This window comes from Coenobita brevimanus, chromosome 24 (assembly GCF_032717465.1).
Source record: "Coenobita brevimanus isolate Jiangsu-jjx chromosome 24, ASM3271746v2, whole genome shotgun sequence".
In the NCBI taxonomy this organism is placed as follows: domain Eukaryota; kingdom Metazoa; phylum Arthropoda; class Malacostraca; order Decapoda; family Coenobitidae; genus Coenobita; species Coenobita brevimanus.
The window spans coordinates 87,190-101,808 of NC_136977.1; the positions used below are offsets into that span (position 1 = coordinate 87,190).

The 14,619-nt window shown below is 41.8% G+C and overlaps 1 protein-coding gene and 1 long non-coding RNA gene across 3 annotated transcripts in view; one reads left to right on the forward strand and one right to left on the reverse strand.

Annotated features, from left to right (window-relative positions):
• Positions 1–473: 473 nt before the first annotated feature.
• LOC145393396 (uncharacterized) lies at positions 474–4,603 on the reverse strand. Of its 2 annotated transcripts, none has more exons than XR_013896187.1 (3): positions 4,580–4,603; positions 2,273–2,365; positions 474–1,595 (listed from the first exon to the last, which is right to left on the reverse strand). It is a non-coding gene; the product is annotated as an uncharacterized LOC145393396 (long non-coding RNA). The 2 variants fall into 2 exon arrangements; XR_013896188.1 differs by lacking the exon at positions 4,580–4,603 and adding an exon at positions 4,058–4,107.
• A 265-nt stretch (positions 4,604–4,868) lies between these two features.
• Positions 4,869–14,619, forward strand: part of LOC145393397 (zinc finger protein 830) — a 29,228-nt gene continuing 19,477 nt past the window's right edge. The window contains exons 1-4 of the mRNA XM_080267491.1: positions 4,869–5,092; positions 8,736–8,868; positions 11,757–11,883; positions 13,619–13,744. Coding sequence (XP_080123617.1) covers positions 4,977–5,092; positions 8,736–8,868; positions 11,757–11,883; positions 13,619–13,744 — 502 coding nt within the window. The 5' untranslated portion in view covers positions 4,869–4,976. The remainder of the gene's footprint in view (positions 5,093–8,735; positions 8,869–11,756; positions 11,884–13,618; positions 13,745–14,619) is intronic.

The following is a 14,619-nucleotide window of genomic DNA, read 5'->3' on the forward strand; positions in this document are numbered from 1 at the left end:
ATCCACTGTGGTAGAGAGAGTTAGGGATCTTTGCCAAAAGAAAATAAACAGACTATACAATCATTAATTTGTATTCTTTCAACAATTGGGGCAAGTTTGATTTAACTTTTATATAACAGCCAATATCACTCAATAAACTTCACTTTCACCTGATAAAGGTCCACAGTTCCTTTCAGTTTAGTTGATGGCCAAATGTAGTCAGACTGGAGGGCTGATTTGACCAGTAGCCAAGAAGATTCAGTCCAACCTAACTCAGTCTGATCTCATTACTAAGGTTCATTGTATTCCATGTAACCATGACATAGTTGATGAGTTGTAGGAGTGACCTAGTTCCATCAGATGAAAAAAAACAACTACTGTATCTATCTATCCACAGCCAGGCGCCTTAATCCCAAAAGGAATGGCCACAAACGAATTGCCTCCTTGTCACCCTGTCCCCTGTCATTTTGCTGCCCTCCTCCCAAATTACACCCCCCTTACTTACTTACTTACACCCAACTTACACTACTGTATAACTCTTTTGATATTAGATGACTGATAAACCTCCATTCACCTCCTGAGGATTGGACATATGGAAGGCTGTCTCTCTGGTACCGATGCTCTAACCTCTCTGCCAACCACCACTACAGTGATTTCTGACTTAACATGTATTCACCTAACCTTTGTTTTTTGTTTTTTCCATAAACCTGTTCATCAACAAAGAACAGTTTTCACTTTAAATGCTACTGTTCACTTTTACGCAGTCAAGATGTGCAGTAAAGGCTGACAAATGATATAACCTACACTAGCACTGATCTCGCAATATAATCATTTCTTTAACTAGTTTATGAAATTTAATGTTCAAAACACTCTGATTATTCTACAACCCAGTCACAGTAAATACTGTAAACCATAGTCATAATTATTTGGAGCCTTGAATATAGTTCTTCATTACAGTATCGCTCTTACTTGCTAGAATACAACCCTAACATAAGACAGTTTTCACCTAACATAGCAGTTGTAAGAAACACAATGTGTTATGTGAGGAATTACTGTACTTCGGCAGACCGAAAAAGACCTGCGACGAGGTTATGAGGGTGTGACCTCAGGGATAAGGTACTTAAAAAGGAGGCTGCAAGAGATCGAGCAGCATGGAGAGCCACCATTAGGTGAACATGGCCGACACATTCAGAAGTCTTTACAAACAATACAATGCACCGAGGCACCTTCACAGGAAAAGTAAAATGTCTGGTGTTGGCAAGAATATAATCAGAAATTACATCATTGTATCAATGGTGTTACTCTATCTACTTTCCACTACATTCCAATCCCATTACAAAAGTCATCTACATTTCATTCACCTTGACTGGGTTGAGTTTTTCATCCATTTGCAGCCAAAATCCCGTAGCTCAGTGGCAGAATAAGACAATAACGAAGCCCTAAATCCCTTCCATGGCACTTCTTTCGGACTGGCTAATCTCTTGTTATAACTCAGCATTCACAAGGGAAGGATGGTAATTTTATGCCACTGAAGGAAGCATAGCCTATGTGGAGTAAGTTTCACCTGATGGATCTTGTCTTGGTTGTACACTTAATTGCAGAAATGTCACCTAAATCTGGAGAGAAAAGAAAAGGAGGGGAGGATGAGCATGAATATTCATTATCATCATCACACTCAATTGCAGTAATGTTACCTAAACCTGAAAAAAGGGGGCTTAGCTCAAACCATCATCATCATCATCATCATCACCATCATCAATGAACTGCAAAAGTGCTACCCAAACTGGGAAAAAAAGAATGTGATTGGCAGGACCAACTGCCTAGCCCCGGGCTCCTACGCTCCTCATGGGGCAATGTAGGATTGGATGATGGATGGATGGATTTACCATTTTATTATTGCAGTGAAGGTATAACACAGCACAGTACTGCAATGGCAGTGAAAAAAGTTTGAAAACTGTTGGTATGATTTGGACTAATGTCTGATAAATCAGAAAAAGTCCAGGATAGCAGGGGGAAATCCAGATATCGCCTTTATCAGAATTTTGCTTTTTCGGAATGGTTTGGGCCCCAATTAGTCCATTACAGTGAGGTCTTACTGTAATTTCATGTTATGGTCTATATAGTACTTCTAGTGATTTTATGAAACTGGTTGGTATGGTACCTAACCTTTCATCATCCTAACCATATGTAATCTAACTCCTGTGATTAAAGGTGTACTGATATATTACAATAGTTATCCAAATCTAATCATAATAAGAAATGGAACAAATAAAGTGAAAATCTACCCTCTTACCTTCTTGAGAACCAACTCCTGGCTAATCTCCTGCTCAAAACACCTGGTACTGTCTGGCTCTCTCTCTACATGGCCCTGCTGTGCCACACTCCTCTGAGGAAATATAATGATGCTAAATAATCCTCACATACATGAGTGCCTTGTCATATATGACCATACCCCCATCACAACCAAACCCAAACTCAACAAAATCTGAGTCACTCCTAATCACTGTTATACAGTATATTTCTGGATTTACAGAAAGGGTGAGAAGTGCCAAGCTGAGGGTAGGGTTGCAAGACACAGACCAAAAAAAGACCTAGGATGAGGTCATACAGTGTGACCTCAGGGATAAGGCTGCTAGAGATCCAGCAGTGTGGAGAACCACCATGAGGTGAACAAGGCCGACGCATACAAGCACACTGGAGCATTTATAAGTGATACGAATACCACCAGCACATTTCAGCAACAAATACTGTTTTCACTGTTAGGTTAGGTCCCGTTGGGCTTGGTTTGTAAAATTGATGATGGTCTATATTAACTTCAAAATACCTCACTTTTCAATTTTTAAAACCACTGTGGTCAATTTTCTGCAGCTAGTTCACATCACTTGATTTCAAAACAAAAACTATTTATTCTGGTTAATTTGTGGGTGATTTGACTGAGTTTGGGCTTCACTTTTTCAGAAATCACTCATTTTTGGGATTAGGCCTACCCAAGGCAAAATACAGTATACCTATTTTTAGGTAGTTCAGGAGGCGGCCAGATCGCTCACGGCCATGTTTACCAACAGTCTCTCCGACTAGCCACACTGTTTTCCAACCATCGCTCCGACTGGACACATCAGTGTATCCCGTGTCAAAGCAATGGGAAACTTAATGATTTAACCAAACGTAACCTAATCCAACACGACCTCATTTGCATTTGACAGCCAGCTTTCAAATGTTAAACAGGTGCATTAGGAACATTAAATATACAGTAGTTGGCTATTTACAAAAATCGGCGGAGATCCAAGGCAATTAAATATAGGATTTTCAGTTAAATATACATATCTCAAAACAAGTTTATAGTGATACTGATTCAAAATAATGTGGTCTACAATGTGGTTGTGTCAGATTTACTGGATCAAGAGAAGTGAACTACCAAAAACTGACCCCCATTGCTTTATGAAATTTTATTCTATGAAGGACAAAAAAATTTAATGATTCTTACCCTTAACTTCACCTATTTTTAAGAAATCTATGACAACCTGAGAAAAAGTAACACAGAAAAATAAACTGAGTGTGATATAAAATTCATGTAGGTGACAAAACCATAACCTGTGTCTATTGCACCCCTTTTACTCTAACTCCGCCTACAACTGCCATCTCTCCACCCTGATTACCGAGTTTTAGCTAAAGATTAATTATCTATCTATTACCAGACGCCATGATCCCATAAGGGGTGGCCATTTAACTCTGAGTTATTTGTTTATGGGGAGGGGCACTAACCCTCCACCAACCCACTTGTTGACACATTGGGTGCACGTATGGTTTGGTTATATAGTATGGTTACCACCCAGCGTTGTAAATGGTTTCTTAGCTTGCAGGAAACCATAACACTAGAATATAATGCTAGCCATGAAGAAGTGCTACAGAAAGGATGTAGAGCTGTATTCTGCCTATGAGCTAGAGTACGTGAAACATGCAGCGAAAGAACGAAAATTTGGGCCAAATTGGGGTAAATGTAAATGAGGTATAGTAAAAATCCTTCACAACATACATTTACAGCAAAACTATTGCGTAAACAAATAGCCTCAGCACTAACCAAATATCCTGTCAACCACCCTCTGAGGTGTTACGGCCGTTATCGATTCCACGCATGGTTACAGGGAAAGGGCTACGTGTATCTCGTACAGTACATACAGCGGTAAATTTTTAGAAGTACCCAACGTTTTCTTTAATTATTATTTTTATGGTTTCCAATGCAAAATACCATGTTTTAATTAGTTTTGACCTTCATTTTTTGGGGAAAATCCCCCTTTTGTAATTTTGAGTAAGATTTCCTCAAGTGGGTTTATCCCCCCAAATCAAGATAAAAATTAATTGAAAACACACTAATCTGCATTAAACTAACCTAACCTAACCTAACCTAGGGACTGACATAGACCGAGCGCAAACGCCTGCACCAGCCAATATGGCACGACATTCATCCGCTATTGAGAGATAGCCTAACCTAAGCCACTACATGACGACCCTTACAAAATTAGCTCATACTAGGCTTAAAAGGTAAGTCTTGGTTAGAATGGTTCAGGGACATAATATAACGAAAATCGGTAACGTTAGTTACTTCTAAAGTTATATCCACTCAGCCGTACTGTTTAGAAAACAAAACGTAAACAAATGAACGGGTCGATCCGGCTCCGAACCCATCCGTTCCCAAGTTATTCCTATTGCATTAGAATAAGCTAGGTTAGGTTTCATTAATTAGATTATATTAGATTAAATAAGCTTAAGCCTAACTAGGTTAGGTCATGTTTGGTTAGAGTAGGTTAGTTTAGACGAAATGACTTGGGACGGTTTGAAATTGGTGCCGGGTCAGTCTGAAAACAAACTAGTGGCCGTCGTGTGGAGTGAGGAATCATTAATGCTAGAGGGAAAAAAAAAAAAAAATGGCTTCCTAATCAAAACGCATTAGCCTTTCACGTTATTTTAAGCCTGAAAGAACTGGTGGTTGTGTAGAGTTGATGGACAAAACAAGTATGAGTGTGAAACGTGAAAGACCTGATGACATTAAGAAGCTGATGCAGGAACAGCTGAGGAACAAAGTGGGCACTAGACAAGTTGATTCTCCCCATGCAAAGTATCCTTTACGGTAATAATTTTTTTTTTAGTTACCCAAAGGCCCCAGGGTAAATGAGTGCTTTATTTTAAGCAGCAGAAAGACCTTACCAATTCATTTCATACTGCTCCAATTTGTTTTCTGTATTTTTATATATTCAGGGTGGTAAATGACCTTTTCCTGCCGGAAAATTTCCCCTCTTTTATTATTATGTTCCTTAAGCCAAACCTATGGTTGTTTGTTTCTTGTGTAATGGAAGAATTTTAACCAGTACGTACTCAGAGGTGGATTTCCTTTCCCATTTCCCAACTGAAGGTTAGGGTAGGTTTGGTCAAATTATTAGGTACAGTTAAACTTTTTTTTTTTCCTTTATGCAAGGAAGAAGGAACCAAAGGCCAGGAGCCTGCAAACCATTCCAAGAAAAACAAAAACAAAAGGGAGCCAAACTCAAGATACATTCATTTCAAGATACCCAGACATGCTGCATTTGAAAGACTGGAGATCGTAGAAAGTAGGAAATACTGACAGAGGGAGACAGTTCCAGAGTTGACCTGTTGCATAAATGAAGGACTTAGAGTAACAGTTAATTCTTGCATTAGAGAGTTGGACAGAAAAGGAATGAGAGTTTGTTGCTAGGTTAGATTAAGTTAGGTTAGGTTTAGTTAAACTCTAAGTTAGGAGAGTTCCTTCTGCCATTACACTGATGAATCAAGAGAGTTGTCACAGCAGAACATACTGTAGCTGAAAACAAAGTCCACTCCCATATCCTCTGTATTTTTTTTTATTTTTTTTAAGCTAGGAAGAAGGAACCAAAAGCCACAAGCCCACAATAACTATTCCTTCCAAGAGAAAAACAAAATACAAGAGAGAGCCAAATTCAAGATCCGATCATTTCGAGATGCCTGGACACACTGCGTTTGAAAGACTAGCGATCATAGGAAGCAGGAAATACAGACAGAGGGAGACAGTTCCAGAGTTGACCTGTTGCATAAATGAAGGACTGGGAGTAATGGTTAACTCTTGCATTAGAGAGCTAGACAGAAAAGAGATGAGAGTTTGCTGTTAGATGGATGCTACCGCCCATCTTAGAGGTGAAGGAATGCAAGCAGACAGTTCAGAAGAGCAGTGACCATTGAAGTAGCGACAGAAAAGAGATAAAGATGCAACAGTGCGGCGAAGAGACAGAGGTTGAAAGGAGCCAGTAAGAGGAGGAGAGTTAATGAGACAAAAAGCCTTTGACTCCACCCTATTGAGAAGTGCTGTATCTGGGGAACCTCCCCACACATGCGAGTAGTACGGTACTCCATGCGGGGCGGATAAAATCCGTGAATAGAGTCAACAATTATGCAGGGGTAAAGAAGGAATGGAGTCGGCTTAGCACATCTAATCTCTTGGAAGCAGATTTTACAAGAGATGTAATATGATCTTTCCAAGATAAGTCCCGAGTGAATGAAATCCCAAGCATGTTCAAGGATGATGCAGGATTCAGCTGAATATTTTTAAATATTAGTGGGTACACCTGTGGAAGATTTTGTCAGGTTGATAGGTGTAAGAACTGAGTCTTTGATGCATTAAAAACAAGATTATTTTTACCCCAGTCAGAGATATGAGCCAAGTCAGACATTAGGTGTGCCATAGCCTCATCCCTTGTTTGCTGAAGTAACTGCTGAGATGGGTGTTGCGGGAACCGAATGGAAAGGTGAAGGGTGGCGTCATCAGTGTATGAGTGGATAGGGTTTTAGATGTACAGCTTAGAAGGTCATTGATGAATAAAAGGAAGAGAGTTGGTGATAGGACAGAGCCCTGAAGAACACCATTGTTGATAGATCAAGGAGAAGAACGATGGCTGTCTACAACAGCAGCTATAGAATGACTAGAAAGGAAGCTATAGATGAAGGCACAGATAGAAAGGTAAAAACCATAAGAGGACAGTTTGGAAATTAAAGATTTATGCCAGACTCGATCGGAAGCCTTTGAGATGTCAAGTGCAATGCCAAAGCTTTCACCAAAGTCCCGAAATGAGGATGACCAGGAGTCAGAAAGGTAGGTCAGATGATCGCCAGTGGAGCGTCCCTGACGGAACCCGTACTGACAATCAGAAAGAAGGTTTTGATAGGAAAGATGCTTTAAAATTTTTCTATTAAGAATTGACTCGAAAACTTTTGAGACACAGGATGTTAAAGCAATTTGACGATAGTTAGAAGGTTGGGAATGGTCACCCTTCTTTGGGACTGGCTGAATGAGAGCAAAATTCCAGCAAGAAGGAAAGGTACAAGTTGATAGACAAAGGCGAAAGAGTTTGCTTAGGCAGGGTGTAAGCACAGAAGTACAGAGTTCTTGAGAACAACAGGAGGGACTCCATCAGGCCCATATGCCTTGTTAGTATTGAGGTCTGTGATGGCAGAAAATACTTCAGCTGAAGAAATTTTATTGTCAGCCATGAGGAAGTCAGAGGGGGGAAATGATGGAGGGACAGCACCGGAATCATCTAAGGTGGAATTAGAGGAGAAAGTCTGAGCGAAGAGATGTGCTTTATCAGTAGGAGAAATAGCTACAGATCCATCAGAGTAGAAAAAGGAAAGGGAAGGATGATGAGGTAAAGTTGTTAGAAAGGTTTTTAGCAAAGAGCCAGAAAGAGCGGGAAGAATTCAAGTTAGAGAGTTGAGAGCATTTAGTACAGATTAAATTATTTTTAGTAGAGTGAGGAACAGAGTTAGCATGATTCCTGGCAGAAACGTAAAGATGACGTGATTCAGGGGTGTGTTGGTTCCGATACCTTTTATAGGCCCTCTCCTTGTTGGGGACAGCATTAGAACAAGCGTGATTAAACCAAGGCTTTCTTGCGTTAGACAAAGGATATGAGAAAGGAATGTATACTTCAGTGCCAGAGAGAATAACTTCCATAATGTGCAAGGCACACTCAGATGGCTCCCGGCCTTGGAAGCAATAATCATTCCAGGGAAAATCAAAGAAGTTCTGCCTGAGGGCCTCCTAATCCGAAGCTCCAAAGCTCCACAGACGACGTTTCTTTGGAGGGTCCACTGGCCGTACCTGAGTGATAGGACAGGTTAAGGTGATAAGGTTGTGGTCAGAGGAGCCCAGTGGAGAGAAAAGATTAACAGTGTAAGCAGAAGGATTAGTTGTAAGGAAGAGGTTGGAGCTGTCTCCAAGGTGGTCAGGGATACGGGCAGGGTACTGTGCAAGCTGCTGTAGGTCATTAAGGATAGAAAAGATGTAGGCTTGTTCACCAGGTGGATCAGTAAAAGGAGAGGAGAGCCAAAGGTGGTAGTGAACATTGAAATCTCCTAAAATGGAGATTTCAGAGAAAGGAGAAATGGATCGAATGTGTTCTATCATAGAGGTAAGATAGTCGAAGAATTTTTGATAGTCAGTAGAATTAGGGGATAAGTAGACAGCACAGATATATTTAGTCAGAGAATGACAGGAAAGCCGATGCCAGAGTGTAGAGAATCCAGAGGAATTGAGTTTAGGAACACAACAGTAGTCATGTTATGTCTGTGGGGGTCTGTTTAGTTGGGTTTTCATTATTTATGGATTTTTGCCATTTGTGGGTGTCTGTTCCTTAACATCCATCAAATTGAGGGATGACTGCGACTTTAGACTATGCTTTTGTGTTTGATAATCTCTTTAACTGGAGTGACAGATACAATAGCCGTGGGCAGCTGGTGTGTGTGGTGTGTGGGGTGATGGTGAAGAGTGCTATCATCTGGCAGGCTCATGTCAACAAGCGTTCACACCAAGAGAACCTCACCAAACTCAAGCAGAAACAGGAACAGGTAGGAGTGGTTCTTCTTGTTGTTGCTTAAGGTTCATCTTATATTGCAATCTTAGTGAACTCTGGGATGAAGTTGCCATTTCTCCTTCAGTCCACCACCCTCGTTTCAGGAGATAGGGAAGACTTGAGGGACTTCAGTATAACCAGACAGCTCCATTCCCCAGTTATATCCATGCTGTCATTTCAAGGCATCCCTCCTCAGCACCACAATAGGAGGTAGCTAAGAGTGACATCTGGCAGGCACACAAATACACCAGGAGGCCCTCTCGAGACTTAAGCAAAGCAACAGGTAAATGTGCTTAGAGCCATTATCATTGGCCAGTAATACATGTGTGGCAGTATCTGCTCCTCAAATAATGAGTTTTTGAATTACACACTTATGGAGCCGCCAACTTTTTTAAAAATTATTTATTCATCATCATCAGCAGATTTACTTGGAGAGGCTGGTGCAGCAATGGTATTTTAGTTTGTGTGTGTGCTAGCCTGTCATTTCTGCATACTGGTTCATTCATTCATTCATCATTTAATCCAGTGTTGCCCCATTAGAAGCATAGGTGCCCAGGGCTAGGCAAGTTGGTCCTGACATTTAAGATGAGAGTGACCAGCCTCGCACATCCCTGAGTGACATTATGTGAGCAATAAACCCCAACAACCCCTTGGGTATAAACCTGCACTGGCTCAGTCTGATTGGAGTGCCTAAATTACCCACTAAACCACCCTGTGCCCTAATTTGGTTAAATGGTTACCACCCAGCATAGTAAATGGTTCGCTGGTAAACAGGAAACCATTTGGCCTGTCACTCAGTGTAGAGTCACCCATAGACAGAAGGAAGAGGAAAGAATGAAGGAAAGACAGAAGAGGATGGAAAGAAGAGATGAAAGGGCAGTCACCCAAGAGCAACACTACATCGAGTGAGTGGACGGTAAGGTACAACACCAATATTCTGGCTCCCTTGGTTCCAGAGCCTTGTTGGATAAACCATTTTGCCGGACTAACATGCCATGTGTGTCACATAAATGAACAGGGTCCATTGGAGGTCAAGTAGGCTCTGGCACCAGCTAGTCAGGATGGTACTCTCAAGGGGAATGGGAATGCCATTGATAGGGAGAGCTGGAGCTCCTGTTTCACTAACTACCATAATGTCTGACCATCCCCTTTTGCTGACCGTATCAGAGTGACACTAACATGGAAAGTAGACCACCATACTCTCCCAAACACCTCCTCCGACTACCTCATGCACTACCCTACATTCGCTTTACATATCATACAATATACCCCACTGCGTCACAGGGGTTGATGGCAGCAATGGCATGCGGCCTGAAAACTTTGCCCCTGCTATCCGGCTATCTGGTGGCAGACCTATTGAGGGGAGGCGTGACGAAGGATCCGCCAGCATAGATTTTGGGGTCGGGTTGGGATGGGGCTCGAACCTGTGCTAGAAGGTACAGGGTATTGCAGTTTCCAGGCTGCCACTTCCGCCCAGTAGAGAGGGACCTGAACGTGGGAGTAGCTCCCCTGGAGGCTACCCTATCAGTGGGGGTATAATGGCGGGGCAGTTACAGTGCCAATGTGCACTTGGAGGGTGTCCTTGTAGCTCCCCTGGCAGGGTGCCCCGAAGCAACTGCCACAGCCACTGGTCATGGCTGGTTGGCTAGGGGTCCCAGATCCCATGCCTGGACTTGGGACTGTGTGTATTTACTTAATTTACCTAATTGTAATATACAGGAAATGAGCTACGCTTGTGGGGTCCCGTCTCTGTTTCTCAGTAAGTCAAATTTAGCTTTAAAATCATTTAACTTTTTAGACTGGACGATCTCTTTGTCCAGGCTATTCCACAGGTCTGTACATCTATAAGGAAAACTATATTTCTTGATATCCTTCAAGCAGCTTGGTTTCTTCAGTTTCATTCCGTGTCCTGTTGTTACTCTCTTATCCCATAAAAATAGATCTTCTTTGTAAATTTTATCTAATCCCACCATTGTCCTAAACACTGCAATCATGTCTCCTCTCTTTCTCCTTTCTTTTATGGAAGGCAAATGCAGCTTTTCCAGCCTCTCTCTGTATGACAGATCTGCCAGATTGGGGACCATTTTGGTTGCTGTTCTTTGTGTTCTCTTAATCTTGTTTATATCTTTTTTTTTGTGTGGGGACCACACTACTGCTGCATATTCTAACCTGGGGCGAATAATGCCCACTGTCAATTTTTTTATCATCTCCTCTTCCATATAATGAAAGGCTACTCTTATATTAGTCAGGAGTTTATACGTCTCTCTGACTGCGGAGACTGTTTGTCCCAATGGTGGTGACATCTACCGGAATACTAGGCTTTTCAGAAGCACCCCATTGTAACTGTGTACAAGGAAAAGGGTGATGCCCTGGAAAGAGGCATAAATCCTTTGGGAGTGAGATTGTTCTGAACTGCTGGAACCACTTGTGACATTGCAAATGGCTCAAACAGTCCTCCCCATAAGCCTGTTGTAACATCTGAAAAATCTCTGTAAAAGTTTTTCCCAATTTGACACTGAATTTCATGCAAACATGCTGCTATTCAGGATCCTTCATTTTTCAGCTTGCAAGAAATTGCAAAGTGCATTAAGCACATGTTCACTCAAGTGCGTATACCTCGATGAGTAAGTGACTTGGCATGATGAAGCCAGCATTAGACTAATGCTCGTAGTCACCACTACACAACACTCCTGTTGCGAGCGCACTATGCAGGCTCATTGGCATACTGTTTTAAAAGCTCAGTACCTTTTTGGTCAGACCTCATAGTAATAGTAGTAGTAGTATGAGTTGTGGGGGAGGGGGGTGTCTAGGTCCCCTTTGTAAATCTGTCTCAGCATTTCTTCATTAAACCATCTGACTGAAGCAATTGAATGTTTCATGCAGTTGAACTCCCAGTACCTTAGCCGATCCAGCAGACAGCAGTCAGCAGTGAGAGAGCACAAAAGAGCAGCCTCACCCTCATGTGAACACAGTGCCAAGAGGACAGCCTTAGACATTCCCAAGCATAAAGGTAATTATGTGTCCTGATATCACTGTGCTGTTATTATTGTTGTGACCCCAGACTCTTCTAAATGTTAACCCGGTGAACTTCAAGCTAATGTTGCTCTTCTCCTGCAGTCTACCATCCACCTCCCAGGGGATAGGGATGGAATTGAGGGATATTTATATAACCAGACATTTGAGACAACTGATTATAGTGATTTCACCACTTGAAAGCATCCCTCCGCAGCACCAACCTATACAGTAATTATTCATTTAATAAGCTTCACATAAAACACTTTTCACTCTGAAGCCGTTAATCAGCAGCGGAACGCCTCACGTAAAATGACATTGTGCACTATTGAGCTGTAAGGATGTCTAGTTGATAGGCAGGGTTGATTAGATGCACACTATCACAGTTTTCAGTATATCTGTACCTATATATTCATAACTTGCTTATGGCCTTTTAACATTAATACATACTGGTACAACCAGTCACATCATAAAATCCATTGTTATAATTGAGATGTTTCATGGAAAAGGCCAACCAGCCAAAAAATGGCAAAATGAATGTGCAGGTTCCGTGTTCCCCTGGCATAGGTTCCATGTTTTTACACCCAAAGAAACTAGTATTGGCCCATTTACCACAGTCGAGAGTCCATAGTCTGGACTTCCAGCAGTTGACCGTATTGCATTCAGTTGGCCCAGTGAATAGTGCTCCTGTAGGGGAGGAAGATGTGCCTGGACAAGTGCCTTCCAGCCAGTGAGGCACTTCATGGACTGTGAGTATGACATCTGATTCCTAATGCTTGTCAGCTTTGTTTAATTTACAGATATAACAACTATAAAAATACCCCCCAAAATGACACTAGGAGATGGGATTTCAATTTTTATTGAGGTTAGGGTTTTTTGGGGGGAGGGAGACCACAAGTAATATACATCACTACCTGTAGTTATGTCATTTCATAACCTTCAGAATGGAGTGGTTTTGTATTTGCAGTGTACAAAAATAGGATCTGCCACCCACACAGCCCTCCATTTATTGCATTCTAAATAGTGTTTTTTTTTTTTTTTTTTTTTTTTTTTTTTAATAGGAAAGAGGGGGGGATCCATAAACTGGATTACAGGTGTCCGTCATTCATAAAAAATCTGAAGCTGTTGGACTTGAACTGCAGTAGGTTGAAGTCTGGGGGGAGACTAATCTGAGGAAGCGTATTCCAAAGAGAAGCAGTCCAGGGAATAAAAGAATTCTGACAAGCAGAACTTCTACATTATGGCAGCGTGACAATCAAGTCAAGTGTGTTCATAATACGAGGCCATGGGGAACTAGGATTGCAAATGAAGAGCTGAGAGGAAGGGTGGGACTTGAATGTTGAAAGGACGGAGGATGACAATTGGCTGCGGAGGGAGAGAAGTGTGAATGTAGGGTTGCAAGAGGCAGACCAAAAATGTCCTGGAACAAGGTCATAGAGTGTGACCTCAGGGATAAGAGACTGAATAGGGAGGCTGCCAGAGATCGAGGAGCATGGGCAGCTGCCATTAGGTGACCAAGGCCAATGCATGCAAGCATGTTGGAGACTTTATAAACAAACCGAAACAAAACAAAGAGTTGGTTTGACTAGTAACCAAGCAAAGTCATTGCTGCCCATAACTAAGGCTCATCCAGTTTCATGCAACCATGACATAATATTCTAATTTTGGAAGCTGCCCAGTTCCATCACATGGAAACAAACATGCTGTGGTTGTCTGATGTTATTTTCTTACAGGTATTCTCAAGAAAGTCACTACATACTCCTTGTCAGATGATGATAGTGATGATGAGGATCCTCCACATCTTGGATCAATTACACACATCAAAGCAGAAAATGGGACCTCAGGACCCTCCACAAATGGTATGTTGGTGATAATAGTCATGAAACTGACTCTAGTTGACAGGTAATGTAGCAGTATTAGTTGTAGCCCCAGGTTTATCTGATATTTGAACCCCATGGACTACAGCCTGAAGTTGCCTCCATTCTGCAGTCCATCATCTCATTTTGGGGGACAGGGAGAGTGTTGAAGAGCATTTGTATGGCTGGGCATTGGAACAACATGGTTGTGTCAGTGGCACCACATGCAGGCTTCCCTCTCCAGTATTAATGGGTAATGTGAAGCACATAGCTATAGATAATCATACCCATGAAGTGAAGTCTCGATAATGCAGTGTTGAGACTGAATGAGAATGTGGCTTATTGAATTAGTCATGAAGTTTAGTTCTCCCCCTGTCAGGTTTTGCCTTCCTCTTTTAACCCATTCTCTCCTCATCCATGGGTGCAAATAGAGGTTGGGAGGATGATTATGATGATGATGATGACAAGAAAGGATACAGCATGGAATGAAGGTTTCAAGCACACTGAGGGCAGTGATAAGGAACTGAGTAGGGAGCTTGTAAGTGAAAGTCATTGCATGACAGTATTATGATCCTCACTCTAACATGGAAATGAAGCTTGAACTCTGCTAAAAGAACACAAGTCAAGAGTAAGAGCAATGGAAATGAGTTATTTGAGAGGAGCATATGAAGTTATGCGGAGAGACAGAGCAATAAATGGGGAAGATATGAAACATTGTGGTGCTGAGGTAGATGTGCTGGAAGGTGATGGGATAAGTACCATTTGATTTGGCCTTGTGGAGAGAATGGTGAATAAGAGATTGATGAGGAGAGTGTCAGTTAGTGAGGTGGACAGGAAACAGGTAGATGGAGACCAAAGGTGAGGTAGAGGGATGTGTT